We start from the raw sequence: 16,998 nt of genomic DNA on the forward strand, positions 1-16,998 counted from the left end.
CATTCTTTGGGGATGCTTTTCTGCAAAGGGGACAGGACGACTGCACCGTATAGAGGGGAGGATAGATGGGGTCATGTATCGCGAGATCTTGGACAACAACCTCCTTCCCTCAGAATGAGCATTGAAGATGGGCCGATGAAGATGAAGTCCGTATTGCCCAGCGACAGCCCCGAAACCTGAAGGATCTGGAGAAGGTCTGTGGGCCAAAATCCCTGCTGCAGTGTGTGCAAACCTTGTCACGAACTACAGGAAACGTATAATCTCTGTAATTGCAAACAAAGGTTTCTGCACCAAATATTAAGTTCTGCTTTTCTGATGTATCAAATACTTACTGTATGTCATGCAATAAAATGCAAATTAATACAATGTGATTTTCTGGATTTTTGTTTTAGATTCCATCACTCACAGTTGAAGAGTACCTATGATAAAAATTAGACTTCTACATGCTTTGTAAGTGGGAAAACCTGCAAAATCGTGTTTCAAATACTTGTTCTCCCCACTGTATGTGTTGACAGATGACAAAGTAAATCATTCTGCAGAAGCATGTTCACACAGTTCAGAGCAGACTCTGCAGTGTGGTGACACCACTGTCAAATGACAGGCACAGCGGGCTCCCGTGCTACTCTGATTGGCTAGATGCTGCTTCTGTGTTGGGTTGAGCAGGTGCGAGGCCCTCTTCTGATTGGTTGATTGGTGAAGCTATGACAAACCGATGGTGGGAGGACAGGTACTGTCTGTCCACAGACGGGCTGGTCCTGCCATGGAGAGACACAAAGTAAGGTCAGATGTTTTGGAACCAAAAAAACATAGTTGCATGCTGAACTCTTAGAGGGGGAAGATGCTCAGTGTCTACATGGTGTCCTTTAAAATGAATGGCTTTCAGTTCTCTGAGGTATTTAAATCTCAGTGAAATTCTTAATGGATACATTTACATGGACACTAGTATCATGGGCCCTGTTGTTAAAATGTGGCTTAAATATTTCAGGCTAACATGCTAAAATCAGGTTCAAATCATCTGGTTAGTTCTCATCCAGCTAGTTGAAAGTGTTTAGTTGAAACCCGGATCAGCATTCATACTAGCTGAGTGTTGATCTGCAAAACTAGTCCATGCATTCGTTACTTCTAGACTAGACTACTGCAATTCCTTACTATCAGGTTGCTCAAATAAGTCCCTTAAGACTCTCCAGCTGATCCAGAATGCTGCAGCACGTGTTCTGACGAGAACTAAGAGAAGAGATCATATTTCTCCTGTATTGGCTTCTCTGCACTGGCTTCCTGTAAAATCTAGGATCGAATTTAAAATCCTCCTACAAAGCTCTAAATGGTCAAGCACCATCATACCTAGAAGAGCTCCTAGTACCTTATTGTCCTAGTAGAGCACTACGCTCCCAGAATGCAGAGCTACTTGTGGTTCCTAGAGTCTCTAAAAGTTTACTGGGGGCCAGAGCCTTCAGCTATCAGGCTCCTCTCCTGTGGAACCAGCTCCCAGTCTGGGTTCGAGGGGCAGACACCGTCACCACATTTAAGAGTAAACTGAAAACCCTCCTCTTTGATAAAGCTTATAGTTAAGGAGTGAGGAGTTGCAGCGTCCGCCTAACCGGCCCACCTGCTTCTCTTCGTAGTCATCAGTTTTATTTATCATATAATCAATAATATAGCGAGAGTAGAGGGAGGCAGGCCAGTACAGCCCGATCTGGTTGGGGAGAGTTCTAGCCCGACCAGGCACCTCTCTTTAACCTGCCTCTCTTAGTTATGCTATTATAATTCTAGACTGCCGGGAAAGTTCCTTCCTTCCTGTGACACACTGAGCTGCTCTCTCATCTCTACTTGTTTCCTTTTGTATGCATCCTGTCCCAGAAATGCTTGTTACTAACCTAGCTCTGGGGAGTTTACTCCCCGGAGTCCTTATGTTTCTTCTTCGCAGAGCATAGCTCTGCGAAGAAGATTCTCTGCAATTCCCGGCTGCATCCTGCTGCGTCCGCCGCATCCGACATGACATGAACTTCCACGATGACCTTCAAAGTCACTGTTCCATTATCTTTAACGTGACTATTATGTGCCACTGTTCATCACACCCCCAACCGGCCCGTCAGACACCGCCTACCAAGAGTCTGGGTGTAATTGTTGGGGTTTTGGAATTTATAGAGTGTGGTCTAGACCTACTCTATCTGTAAAGTGTCTCGAGATAACTCTGTTATGACTTGATACTATAAATAAAATTGAATTGATCATGTGGGTTGGTGTGTTAGGAACCTTCCCAGCATGCACTGGGGCAATAGATTTAGGGGGTACATCCCAATCACCTTAATTGCATCCATGTTTCCGTCAATTGTGTGAGGTATAACCGCCACAAACTCAACATGATTTGTAATGATTGCGGAGGTCGCCTGTGATTTTAATCCCTTTTGAATCTGCCATGTTTGTAGTTTGTCATATAAAAATTCCAAAGCAAATTACCCACTATATTTCGCCAAACACAGAGGTCGTGGGATAATATTAGTCCCGTGTGGGTCGTATTCGCTGTTTTGACAAATGTTAATGAATGTTTAGACAGAGCCTTAACAATCCCCGAAGTAGAATGTCGTGGATATAGACTACCCACCGTATTACTTTGTTAGCTTTACCGGGAGGTCATATAGTTGCATAGTTTTTACCAGTGTTGTAGTCAAGACCACCTAAACCGAGACAAAGTCGTTACCAAGACGAGTGTAAAGACTTTGAGGGGTTGAGCATGGGCGTCAGTTTGGTTTGAAATCTGCTGGGGACAGAGACGCATCAGGAATTACATTTCCAGAAGTGATGGGTACAATGACGCATTCATTTTTTTTTTCTCTTTCGTGCAGGTCATGTTTTGAAAGATGCTGTCCTGCAGCTTACTAATGAATAAAAATGTGGTTTAATGTAGGTAAACAATGATTACCAAATTTATCTCTAATATTGCTCCTCATAAACACTGAAAACTGTCAAAAAATCTAACCCAAAGTCCAATTATTATGGACGTTTTCTGACATCTGATGCGTTTCTGCAGGGCAGCGGAGCAGCTGTGGGTTGACTCCCCATGGTACTAACGTGAAAAAGCTTAATAGCTTTAATGTAGAAGGTTTAATGTACCTAAACAAAGATCAATCATCACCACATTTCTGGATAGATTTTGACAGTTTTCAGTGGTTATGAGGAGCAATATGAGAGAGAAATTTGGTAATCACTGATCATTGTTTAGGTACAAGCTTTTTCCTCGCCATAGGCGCCAATGAAGAAGAAAACTGTTTGTGAGATAACTTATATAATCGTTGGATTTCGGTTTAGTTCTTTTGACAGGCTTAAGTGTTCATTACAAGATATGGTCATGAGAAATTCTGTGATCATTGATCGTTGTTTAGGTACATTAAACGACGTTAAGCTTTTTCACGTTAAGCAGAATGTCCCGACTTGTGAACAGAGAAGTGTGCAGCCTGCGCAGCAGCAGAGCGTCTGTGTCTGTGCCTGCCCTGTGGGGATAGAGATTGTTGTGGATTTTTTGGCATCTGTCGCTCAAGAATTATATGTGTTATGGATGTTATATGTGTTATGTTTTATATGTGTTATGGACAATTTTAACTAAATTGAGCTTGAGGTTTTCAAAAAAAGCGGTGGGTACAAAATGACTAATGACGAAATCTGGTAGGTACGCGTCCCCACCTATGCGGTTGAGACCGAGACCAGACCAAAGAACTGAAACATACAGTATATAACTAGCTAATATGTATAGCTAATATTCGCTAAATCACTTTGGGTAAGGGGTGAAGAGATTTCTGGTTGAAGAGTTTTGGTACAATAAATAAAATGTTATTACCAACAATTTCACCCAGACAGCCAGAGCTTCTTCTACATTTACTTTGGGGGTGTGTGTAAAGGGGGGCAGGAACACATTTCAAACTAGAAATGAGTCAAGTTATTGGTTGCATTTGAAGCAGGAAGTTTTACATCCAATCACAGTAATGATAACACAAATCAGACGATACACAAGGCAATTTAGTGATATCCCTGCAGTTGTGGTCTTGACCAATCTTAAATAAAATGCTGAGTCCTCTTTATCTGAGACCAAGACAAGACCAAATAAAAATGTGGTTGATTCCGAGACCTTTTTGAAAAGTGGTCTCGAGACCAAGACTGGTCTTGAGTACTACAACACTGTTTTTTATTACTATCCCATTCTCCTGTGAAAGTGAATTGACTGTGCTACTAAAAGGTTTCCAGTACCTGTGAGACAGAGGCTAAGCTCGGGGTCCTGACAGAAAGGACTGGTTGATCAGGCCTCGCTGGGTGCTGGATTTAGACTCAGGCTTCCAGTCTGAGGATGAACAGAGGACGAAGACTGGCTGGAGGTTTGAAGAAGGGGTGGAGAGGTGGAGCTGTTCTGAGGGGGTTTGGGGGAAGAAAGCAGTGACTGATATGAAGTGTGAGAGGGTGAGGCATGGATGAGAGGGGGTGAGGCAGTAAGATGGAGGACAGTGGATTCTGGAAGATGTCGAAGGACTTGTTCTTGGTCTGTCGGGGGGGCAGTGGGGGACAGGAGGGGGGAGGAAGGTAAGTTAGGGGGTGATGTCAGGGTGCTGTAGGAAGGTGGGATCATCTGCCTCTGCAGCAGCTGCATGATGGTCCCCACGTCTGCTAACATACGACACTCCAACCTGGAAAACACACGCATGCACACAAACAGAAAGAGCTACATAAGTTTACAGCGATACAGTATTGACATATGCATGAGGTATCTGCTACAGAGAAAGTGTTCACTACTTACAGACCTGCCAACCTTGAAAAACTTTTTTGAGTAGCAACTTACGGATTTATTGTCAAAGTTCTGGTTCATGAACACGGTGGCACACGCGGAAAAAAATGTGCCATTACCGCTGTCTTTGATGTCATTGGTTGGGCATCAGTATAGCGTATCGTTTAGTTTACATGCTTACCAATCACTTCACCTGGTCCTAGGACATAGTCATTTCCCCAGTTAGTCAACATATAAATCCAGTATGAAGGAAACAAGAACATGGGTATCGTTCGGAGTTTTTTCGATACCGGTGCTAAGACGATACTTTTAAAACGATGCCTGAACCGATACTTTTATGTAAAAAGATTTAAATATATATATATATATTTTTTAAAAGGAGCACAAAACGACAGTCGGCGACATTAAAGAATGGCTTGTTTATTGCCACAGGGTCAAAATTAAATGATTTATTAAAAATGTAATAACAATTAAAGCTGCGAGCAGCGATGGACGGGCCCTCGCGCATCGCGGTTACTGGCAGACGCCGCTCCGTGCAACTTGCACACGGACACCGCAAATCGTCAACAATGAAAAGGGAACTCCCCGCTGAGTTCAACGATACCTCATACAAAACTCTACGTCATACGGTTCATTAGCTGTGAAAAGGGGCGTGGCTAAAGCATAGGGGGCGGGTCAAACCATCACCAACTAAAAAGGAAGTCTCTGCTGAGTTCAATGATACCTCACACAAGATTCTACCTTAGATGGGTCAGCATGTATGAAAGGGGGCGTGGCTTGAACGTAGGGGGCGGGCCAAACCATCTCCAATGAAGAAGGAAGTCTCTGCTGAGTTCAATGATACCTCACACAAGGGTTTACATCAAACGGGTCATTAGTTATAAAAGGGGGCGTGGCTTAAATATACGGGGCAGGCTAAACCATCACCAATGAAGAAGGAAGTCTCTGCTGAGTTCAATGATACCTCACACAAGGGTCTACATCAAACGGGTCATTAGTTATAAAAGGGGGCGTGGCAAACCATCACCAATGAAGAATGAAGTCTCTGCTGAGTTCAATAATACCTCACACAAGTGTATAGCTTAAACAGTTGAAATGTTATGAAAGGGGGCGTGGCTTAAGCATAGGGGGTGGGCCAAACCATCACCAATGAAGAAGGAACTCTCTGCTGAGTTCATTGATACCTCACAAGGGTCTACCTTAAACGGTTCAAATGGTATCAAAGGGGGCGTGGCCTGAGTAAGTGGGCGTGGTCATATTATAGGGGGCGGCTCAGTATCACATGTAGACCACACATACTGAGTTTCATGTAAATCGGATGATGTTTGTCATATAAGGCTGATTTCCTGGTGCCAGCGCGGGGCGCTATGACCAAAAGTCAATTTTTGCCTGTAGATGTCCTCAGGCCTGGACCCTTGTCAATCGTGAGAAATTTCACGCAGATACGACAACGTACACTCAAGTTACAACAACTTCTTTGTTCATCGCTAAACACTCAAAATGGCCGCCACGCCACACCCACACCGTCTGACGAAAAGTTTCTTTCAATAACTTTTCATCTTTAAGGTGTTGGGATGGTACAGACCAAGTTTGAAGTCCATCGGATGAAAAGTTTCAAGCCAGTTGGACAATGTACACGCGAGTTACACCCACTTCCTGTTTCGGCAGCAAAACGCACAAAATGGCTGCCACGCCCTATGACGAAAAGTTTTTCTTTTAACAACTTTTCATCTTTAACATCTTAAGATGGCACAGACCGAGTTTGAAGGTGATCGGATGAAATCTCTAGGAGGAGTTCGTTAAAGTACGACGTGGAAATGGCCAAAATCTCACTAATTTCGAACTTTGAAATCAAAATGGCGGACTTCCTGTTGGGTTTAGGGTATGGCTCTAATGACGTTTTTTGTACATCTTGACATGATACATATGTGTACCAAGTTTCGTGAGTCTACATTAACCCTTGTGTTTTCCTCCCGTCGACCATGCACTAGTTGTCCTCCCGGGTCAAAATTGACCCGGTCTGTTTTGCCTGTCTGCTTGTCTGTTTATAAAGCATGAAGTATAAATTATCACCCAATTCTGTGTTACATCTTCTTAACAACTTCTTTCCAACTCATTACCACTAGTTTTACACTTATTTTTGGAATTTATGGTGAATAAACTTCATTTACATGAAATAATACCTAATCCTAGGGGTAAAATAAGCATAAATTATGAATTATTTTCATTATAGTTAAGATCAGATGAACCTATGTTTGTGGATAATCACTGACTGGTATATGTTAATGATTAGTCAGGATATGATTTTGAAAACATTTTATTATTTTGAATGGCAGCCAATAATCACACCTGGTGTCTTCCTGGGCAAAAAGTGACCTGATCTGCTTTGCGTGTTTATAAAGCATAGGCAATTATAATTAATCACTCAAATCTGTGTTACCACTTTTATTCAACTTCATTCCAATTCATCTCAACTAGTTTTACACTTATTCTGTTCTATTTATGGTCAACAGACCTCATTTACATAAAATTATACCTACCTTCTGAGTAAAATCAGTTGAGATCTGAGATATTGAGAAAGTTGTGTTTGGATTAATGGCTGGTATGTGACAATTATATTCCCAGGTTAAAATTAACGAATGTAATTGTATTCACAAACAAAGGAGAGCTACCAAAAAGGAAAAAAATTATTTACGGAAAGTTTACTTGGCCCCTTTTAGGAAAAGACACATCAAAGGTGTTATAACAACATAGTTTGCTCAATAATGTGATTTATTGCAGGTCTCAGCTGTTTCTGAGTGTGTGTGTGGGCACGCATGAGCACGTCTACATGTGTACATGTGTGTCTGTGTGTGTTGCTGAAAAGAACAGTAGTGTGATCCGCTGCAATGGGTGTGTGTGTGTGTGTGTGTGGGCATGTGTGTGTGTATGCATGCGTGTGCATGCGTTCATGTGCTGAAAAGCACAATAGTATAATCTTTTGCAGGTCTCAGCTACTGTGTGTGTGTGTGTGTGTGTGTGTGTGTGTGCACGCAAGCATGTGCATGCGTGTGTGTGTGTGTGTGTTCATCTCCTGAAAATCATAATGATCCATCGCCCAATTTCAGTATGTTGTGTTTGTGAGTGTGTGTGTGTGAATGCATGTGCGCGCACACACGTGTACATGTGCATGTTTGTTGTCCATGTGTGTGTGTGTGTTCGGGTGCATTTCCATGTGCTGGACAGCACAATAATGTGATCAATTACATGAGGTAGTTCTCAGCTGCTGTTTGTATGAATGTGTGCGTTTGTGGGGGTGGGGGGTGTATGTGTGCGCATGTGCATTCATGTACATGTGTGTGTGTTCATCTGCTGTTGAGGGCAAAAGTGCCCCATTGCACCACCGGGTCAAAATTGACCCGGGAAGAACACAAATGCAATAAAATTAAATAAAACACCCAAAATTCTATGAAAGCAGTGATCATTAATTTTACCTGCGAAGAACTTAATTGGGAACCACCCATGCTATTTTTGGTTAATTTGGTTGAAAGAAACCCATATTTCTGATAAAGAAACTTTGAAAACGGGTCAAACTTGACCCGAAGACAACACAAGGGTTAAACGCACTTTCTAGGGGGCGCTAGCGAGCCATTTTTGTGCGACTATTCCTGAAACCCTTAAAATACGTAAATTTTCACCAGACTTGATGCGACCGCCAAATTTGATGAGTTTTTGAATATGTTAAGCCCCTCAAAAAGGCAATTCATTTGCCGGGAAAAATAAATAATTCCTTCAGTTTCAATAGGGCCTTCGCCGCTGTCGGCGCTCGGGCCCTAATAACTTATAACAATAAGTAAATTCCTGTTAAACGACAAAAACAACCACTGGATGGGAAAAAGATATTTTACAATAACTTTCAATGCAGCACGAGGCTGGCGAGGCGAGTGCTTTTCAGACAATGGCAGCTGCAGACTGTTAGTTACTTTTACACCGTTTAGCTGTCAGCATTTTTAGCTGCTAGCTAACGGTAGGCTAATGTTACCTGCTGTCAAGTGTAGTGTTAACTAGCGTGATATGCACAATGTTTCGGTTGCCTCTAACGTCCGTTTCGGAGCATCAGAGAGTAGTGCAGGCATTTAAGTGGCACCGAAATGAGGAATAACACTTTCATGTGATGCTTTCGTTTTGCTATCAGTAGCCGATATCCCTGCTTGACAGTTAGAGGAAGGAACCCAACGCTATGATTGGTCGAACTCTTCTTCTTTAGTTTTTTTTTTTTCCAGCATGCTTGTGGCTGCTACACTGTTTTAGCCTACTACCATCAAGTGTTAGACTGAGACGGCTACTGCACGTCAAAGAGTGAACTCAAAGCAGTCACCTGATTTTCGCGTAGTTTAAAGTGACAAATTGTATCACCGTATTTTGATGTCAAAATGCGTATCTACTATGCAAAATGCGTACAGGTTGGCAGGTATGCTGTAACATGGACACTGTTTTCCAATGTGTTGGTGTCTAAGTGACTAAATTGGTCCAATATTGAGAAAGAAAGACAAATTGTTCATTGACTCAGATTATTATTGCAAGTGTCTGACAACATTATGGAAAGGATCCCTGCAGAGATAGACCTTCCTTCCATATTTTCACATGTAAATGGGTGAATTAAAGCAATAGTGCGTAGTTTCGGTCTCCCCCATGAGGAATTCTAAGTAATGACAACAACACTGTCGGTGTGTCCACATGATACAAGCCTTCCATGATCGCGCACGTGCCCCTCTTGGGGGGGGGGGGAGACTTTCATCCAGAAAATGCGTGTTCCTTAAGAATGTTTTAATCCAAGCTACGATCTTTTTCATGAACTTAATTTTCACCGCTCACTTTTTCTTACCTAAATTTAACCGTAATCTCCGCCAACTATCGCTGACCTGACAGAGCACCATGACCGGCAGCTCGGGGTGCTCTTGCATGGTGTCTGTTTGCATCTCCACAGAGGCTGGCTTTGCTTAAGTTGTTTCTTGAGTTGATTTTGTTGCTTTTAAGAAAAAAAGAACTAATTTTTGGCTGTTTAGGCTCGTCACCTTCTCCGCTCCTCTTCAACATTTTTTACCGCTAGTTACTACGAAGGAGCTTGTTACAGTTATGTGGCATTCATGAGACCATGGAATGTTTTTATTTATTCTTTTTAGATTACTTTTTGGGGCATTTAGAGGCCTTTAATAATAATAATAATAAATTTAATTTATATAGCGCTTTTCATAGACTCAAAGTCGCTTTACAGGGCAGGGTAGATTATAAAAACAGAACAAAACAAACAAAACAAGATTGAGGCACAGTTTGGAGAGCGGGCGTGGGGCTAGGGATAGGCAGAGGTGAAGAGTTGGGTTTTTAGGCGGGACTGGAAGATGGTGAGGGACTCAGAGGTTTTCTTTAGAAGTTAGCCATGGCGTTCCAGAAGGCTCAGTGCTTGGACCAATTCTATTCACCTTGTATATGCTTCCTCTAGGCAATATTATTAGGAAACATTCAATTAACTTTCACTGTTATGCGGATGACACCTTATACCTATCAATTAAGCCAGACGAAACCAGTCAGTTAACTAAACTCCAAGCATGCATCAAAGATATAAAAGCATAGATGACCTACAATTTTATGATGTTAAACTTAGACAAAACTGAAGTTATTGTGCTGGGCCCTAAACACCTCCGAACCTCATTATCCAAAGATATAGTTACTCTGAATTGAATTGAATTGAATTGAATTATTGCCCTGACCTCCAGCACTACTGTCAGAGTTATTTTTGATCAGGATATATCCTTTAACGCCCACTTAAAACAAACATCAAGAACAGCCTTTTTTCACCTTCGTAACATAAATTAGGAACATCTCAAAATGATGCTGAAAAACTAGTCCATGCATTTGTTACATCCAGGCTGGACTATTGTAATTCCTTACTATCACGATGTTCAAATAAAACCCTTAAGACTCTCCAGCTGATCCAGACAAGAACTAAGAAAAGAGATCATATTTCTCCTGTATTAGCTGCTCTGCATTGGCTTCCTGTAAAATCCAGGATTGAATTTAAAATCGTTCTTCTGACCTACAAAGCTCTAGCCTACTCCTGGTTGTTTGGCAACAGTAAACAGAAATTCTCCGGTGCTAAATTCAAGCATGTCTTAAGAGTTACTTCAGAGGTATTGTTAAGTCACAAGAACGATGTTTTTGGATTTTAAAGTATTTATTTCTCGATAAAAGTAAAAAAATATGAGATAAAATGCCAAACATATCCGATATATACAGAAATACGATGTCCTGAAGAGTTTTCCGCCATCTTGAATTATTTTCTTCGACTCGAGCCACTGACCTACGTCACGCTGCCCTTTCACTCCGATTGGCAGTCGCTTTGTCGCATCGCTCAGCATTTGCATAACCGCCTTCTTGTCTATTTTGGCCCCGCCTTGCTCGTGGCAGCGGCCAGCTCGTCGCTTGTTGCTGGCAAACAGCCACTCATATTGAAAATGAATGGTAGCCTGTCTCTTTCTCTTGTAGATTATGTGACTGTGGGGTTATAGTTAGGGATTGAGGAGTTGCAGCGTTCACCTAGACCGGCGGGGGAGGGTGTGACACGGCACCCCTTCTCTTCTCTGCTTCTCTTCATAGTCGTTAGACTCATTTACCATATAATCAATAATATAATCAAAGTAGAGGGAGGCAGGCCAGTACAGCCCGATCCAGTTGGGGAGTTCTAGCCCGACTAGGCTCCTCTCCTTAACCCTATGAGACCTAAGGTCATTTTTACAATTCATTGTCCGTCTGGTTTTATTTTCTAAAAAAGCTTGTAAAACATCAACCCTGTTGTGCACAGTCAATCTACAAACTACAATCTTTTTTTTCAGGAAACATTGGGCTGTCAGAATATGTGTTGCATTGTCACTTGAATGTAAAATAAGTTATGAGACCATAAAAAAATAAAATGGAAATTGAATCACTCAGATATTTATTGAAATCACACACAAAAGAATAAAAGTCAAGAATATTTCCTCTGTAAACAGTTGTCTCATGTCTTTGGAGTCTTGGAACTCAGAAATGAACATTACAACTTATACAGAACTAAAACTATTTACATTTTTACAAAAAAAGTCCAGGCATTTTTGCCCTCATGACATTTATTGATGTCAAGCCTCAAAAGAGTTCCTGTCTGCAATAACACAGAGGGCCACATTACATGCTTTGCATTTCCAGGGGGTGGCCTGTTTGATCTGCCTTGTCTGCCTGCAATTCACACATTGTCTTCTACCATATGAGGCCCTCTTGCTGGTTTCTGTTTGCTCAGACGTTAGCACAGGGTCACTCTGTTGCTGAGGGGGACATCAACTGTGACACAACAGAGCTGGGCTGTCAGCTCCTCCAGAAAAGCGCACTGGGTTAGGGCTGGGCGATATATCGATATAAACAAATATATCGATATATTTTTAAATGAGATATGGAATTAGACCATATCGCATATATCGATATAGTTCAAATGTGATCCTTGCTCCCATAGATATGTCGCCGTGAGGTTCTAAACATACGTCAAAACCCGCCGCCATCTTGGAACAGGGGTCCGAAGCATTCAGATCAACGCTAAAGATGCCGGACTTTTGTACTGCTTAATTATGTTCGATAGAGGAAATGAAAAGAACAAACAGCATGGATAACATTTAACAGGTGACAATGTGTTTTATGATTATATATGCCGCCTTCGACCAGCAATCTGAGCTCCGCGCGGGGGGCGGAGAGCCCCGTGGCCGGCCCGCAGCGTCTCTTCCCGGGCAAAAACACAGCTTCGCCTCGCTGCGGCCCGGTCCCCGCTGATCCAGATCGGACCAGCCAAAGACAGAGTGGTGATCGGTAGGATCTTACACGTAGTCCAGGAACGAACTGTATGTCGATATCGGGCGGAAAGTTCCACAAAGTTTCCGGGCGCAGGCGGACTGAAAGAAGCTACGGCGGGAGCGGCCGTCTCGCGGCTGCAGGATCTGGAGCTCAGTGCCCGTTAAAATTACATGTAACGCTTAAATACATACAGAAATAAATAGTGGAGGAATGAGCCTGGACATTTCAGTCTGTTTAAACTTCACCTTGAAGCAGAAACTCTTAGTTCAGAAGGGTGAAGTTTCCGTTTGGACTCAGATCTGTGAACCGATCATAATAAATATTCTTTGTATTAACACATTAATTAGTTTCTTTGTTTTGTAGTCGATAGTTCATCTTTTAGTTTACTTAAGTGGAAGCAGTATCAAGTGGAAGAATGGGACTATAACCTAGGCTTACAGGCATGAGGCATTACATTTTGAACAAAGTAGATTATATTAATATCAAAAGCTTAATTGACCTTTGGAACGAATCACAAATAGCCTATGGAGCTTTGATTTCAAAAACGTTACTCCTGTTATACAGTATTTAGGTTTACATTTTATTGTTATTTGAACAGCTGAGCATTTAATCATGAACCAGGTGAAGAAACCGGTTTATTATTTATTTGATTTTGCAACTGTTTCTATGAAACTACTTGTGACATGTCATATTTGATTTGGGCTTTGACTGAACATTTGCTCTCAATTCGCGGAAAAAAATATCGGGATATATATCGTATATCGATATTCAGCCAAAATATATCGGGATATGACTTTTGGTCCATATCGCCCAGCCCTACACTGGGTCATGGGCTGTTGCTGCTTCTCTGCACAAACGTCCTTGTGAAGCAAGTAGCTGTTGGTCGCAGTAATGTCCAAAAAATTAAAAAAAACAATGTCCTATACCATCTCATTGTTTTGTGGTGAACTCAATAGTACTGAATGAGTTGGTCAGAAAGATCAACACCTCCCATATTCCTGTTGTATTCTGTGACAGCGGTCGGGCATGGAATGGATTTGGTATTCCAGCCTCCATCCTGAGTTTTTACCCGTCTCTGAACTGTGTTGCCAGAGAATGTCGGGTGAATTGTGGAGCAGACAGAGACTTCCCGAGTGTCCATCCACTTGACAAAAACCAGAGGGCCGTCACGGGTCCACCTGATGGTGCCCCTCGGATCTTTTTTTTTTTTTTTTTTTTTTAAAATGGCATTTGTGGTCGTGCGGGGGCATCATCGTCTGTTGTCCCTGTAGGTGCCGCATGCTCCGAAGTTCATACTGTACAGATCGTTGAATAACTTTGGACTTGTGTAAAAGTTGTCTATATAGACAGTGTAGCCACTGCCTATGTGTTTTTGTCTATGAGGGACATAACAGAGTCATATGCCAGTCCTATACCAGAAGCAAACATAGACTTCCCTGTGTATACAACAAAGTCCAAAGTGTACCCAATGCTGCTTTCTGCCAGTACAAAAAGTTTGAATCCCCACTTGGTTGGCTTTGCCTTTATGTATTGCGTCATGCCGGTGTGGGCCTTTGTTGCCACCATCCTCTTGTCCACTGAAAGGTTCTGCTGTGGATGGTAAAATGCTTTCCATTACTCTCTGATGTAATCTAAAAGGGGCTTCAGTCGAAACAGCCGGTCATAAGCTGATGTCCCTTTCTTTCTGTCGTTTTGGACATCTTCATCAGGGTCACTCATGTGAATGTTCCAGGAAATGACCTGATACCTGTCACGTGCCAGCACTGAGTAGGAAACTGTTGCCTGAAAATTGTATTTTTCCTTCAGTAGTCACTGATATTTATAAGTTTCACCAGTGCAAAAAAGAAAGTGAGTCCTAAATATTTGAAAAATTCTTGAACAGTGAGGTTTGTCCAAGAATATTTTTTGCCACTGGCAATGTTTTTTGCAGCGTTGGTGTTATTGCACAAAGTGGTTGCTACATTGTCACTAATAAAAAGTTTGAAAATGTCGAGTGGGGTGTAAATGGATGAGGTGCTAAGCTGATTTCCTGGCTTTCTTGCTGGGATGAACCTTATGGGCACTGGAGAGATGTCTGGCTGTCTCTCAGTGTTCCAAGACAGGGTTGGGGCTGTTGGTTGTGGTGATCTAGAGGATTCAGGACTGCGTTTCTGTAGAACCCTAGAGCTGCTAGATCTGGATCTCGACCACCCTCTCCCTCGTGACCTTGACTGCTTCCGTCCATCACCCATTCCTAGCAGCTGCTGGGAAGATGCAGCAGAAGTGGAAGGCTGGGATGCTGCACCAGAAGTGGAAGGGCCCTCCTCATCAGACAAATGGGAGCTTTCTTGTCTTGCTTGGGTGGGTGGGGTGTAAAACAAATAAATAAAGCAAAGTATTACATCCTACTGAGTATTTTTGTATTTTATTTCTCACACAGCATGAGATAACAATGGCTGAGATTGCTCAACCCCCCCAACATCCTTTTTGTGGTGTATCTCTAAGTAAACTCACTAAACCTCTGAGAAAACATTGCTGGGAACAAATTGAAATCCACAATTCTTACTACTCTGTAACAAACATAAAAAAACGAAGAACCCACAACATCCTTTGTGTAGTGTATCTCGGTTACACTTTACTTGAAGTTTTCTACATAAGAGTGACATGACATTGTCATGAATGTGTCATAAAACATTATAAACAAGTCATACGTTTATGACATAACACTTCTTTTAGTAAGGGACATTCGGTTTTGTCATGACAAGTTATGGTTCATGTGTCATGACTGCATCAAAAAAATGTAATAGACTATCGGCCCGCCGTACGGTTTGAGCAGAGGCTGCACAGTTTGACCAGCGACACGGCCACGGCACACCAGGCCGCCGGATGGCATTGCTAAGAACTTGCAATGTTTAACTATTATCAGACCGGCACTCGCGGCCACGAAACACTACCGGCCCACTGGGGGAAGTCCCGACTCTCCCGATTGCCACTCCGCCTCTGTTCATGTCGCAAAACTTCAAGTAAAGTGTATCTCTAAGTAAACTCACTGGCTAGCTAGCTACACCTCTGAGAAAACATTGCTGGGAACAAATTGAAATCCACAACTCTTACTACTCTGTAACAAACAAAAACATGAAATACTTTCACAGAACTACTTTTTACATTTACTGTACACATTTCTATTTTATCGTAGCGTATTTTCGTTTTTTTTTTGTAATACTTTTACAGTAAATACATAAATGCCACTTACTCTTCAGCTGGGTCTGGACCATCCTGTTAAGCCAGCTCGTCATCGGTCAAAAAACTCTCTTCTCCCAAATGTCCTTCATCCCGCATAGCATAAAAAAGTCCAGTGCTGCATGTACATCCATATTTCTCCGCGTTTCTCCGTGTCTTCTCAAAAATACTAACGGTATGCCCTGGGTCTTTTTTCTCTTTCACGCTCTGGTTCTTGCGCAATGACGCACACTCGCATGGATGATGGGGCAGCTCTCCATTGGTTAAAAAAACTCTCGCAATGCATCATGTGATATCCAAAATGGATGTTAGCATTATAGCTAGTGGAAGAAATTACAATGAAATGGAAGAAATGAAAATGATAAATTATGGACATCAAGTCGATATATCTTGGATGTAAGAGTTTGGATTTATTGCTCAACCACGCCGAAAAAAGGCACAAGTTCCAGGTTGGATACAAAAACCCCTGTGATGGCTAACTCGTTAGCTTTTAGCTGCAAAAATTTCTTATGGCTATTAAATGATTAGAATATGAATCAAAAGGTGCCGTTTAGTATCGTATACGACCCCTTCAGTACCAGGGGGTTAACCTGCCTCTCTTAATTATGCTGTTATAGTTTCAAACTGCCGTGGGACTTCCTTTCACACACTGAGCTCCTCTCTCCTCTCTCTTTCCATCTGTGTGCATCCATGTCCCAGAAATGCTTGTTACTAACTTAGCTCTGGGGAGGTTATTCCCCGGAGTCCTTATGTTTCCTTGGATTAGGGTGTCCCCTAAATCATTGTTGTCGCCGTGGTCCTGCTGCGCACCCTGCTATGCCCTTTTACACCTGCTACGCTCTGCAGTGCCCTGCTACGTCCTACTACGCCCTGCTACGTCCTGCAGTGCTCCGCTACGTCCTGTGACGCCCTGCAGTGCCCTGCTATGCCATGAATTATTACAGCTACTATTTCTAGTCACTGATCCATTATCTTTATTGTGACTGTTATTACCACTGTTCATCACACCCCCAACCGGCACCGCCTACCGAGAGCCTGGGTCTGTCCGAGGTTTCTTCCTGAGAGTTTTTCCTCGCCACTGTCGCACTGAATGCTTGCTCTTGGGGGAATTATTGTAATTGTTGGGTCTTTGTAAATTATAGAGTGTGGTCTAGACCTACTCT

At 42.4% G+C, this 16,998-nt stretch overlaps 1 protein-coding gene across 2 annotated transcripts in view; it reads right to left on the bottom strand.

Annotated features, from left to right (window-relative positions):
- Positions 1–477: 477 nt before the first annotated feature.
- Positions 478–16,998, bottom strand: part of LOC120568974 (potassium voltage-gated channel subfamily H member 6-like) — a 118,701-nt gene continuing 102,180 nt past the window's right edge. For both annotated transcript variants that reach the window (XM_039816749.1, XM_039816748.1), the window contains exons 22-23: positions 4,240–4,670; positions 478–755 (exon numbers count right to left, since the gene is read on the bottom strand). In XM_039816749.1, the coding sequence (XP_039672683.1) occupies positions 4,289–4,670 (382 nt within the window). In that variant the 3' untranslated portion in view covers positions 478–755; positions 4,240–4,288. The remainder of the gene's footprint in view (positions 756–4,239; positions 4,671–16,998) is intronic.

The sequence above is a fragment of the Perca fluviatilis genome, chromosome 11 (genome assembly GCF_010015445.1).
Source record: "Perca fluviatilis chromosome 11, GENO_Pfluv_1.0, whole genome shotgun sequence".
NCBI lineage: Eukaryota > Metazoa > Chordata > Actinopteri > Perciformes > Percidae > Perca > Perca fluviatilis.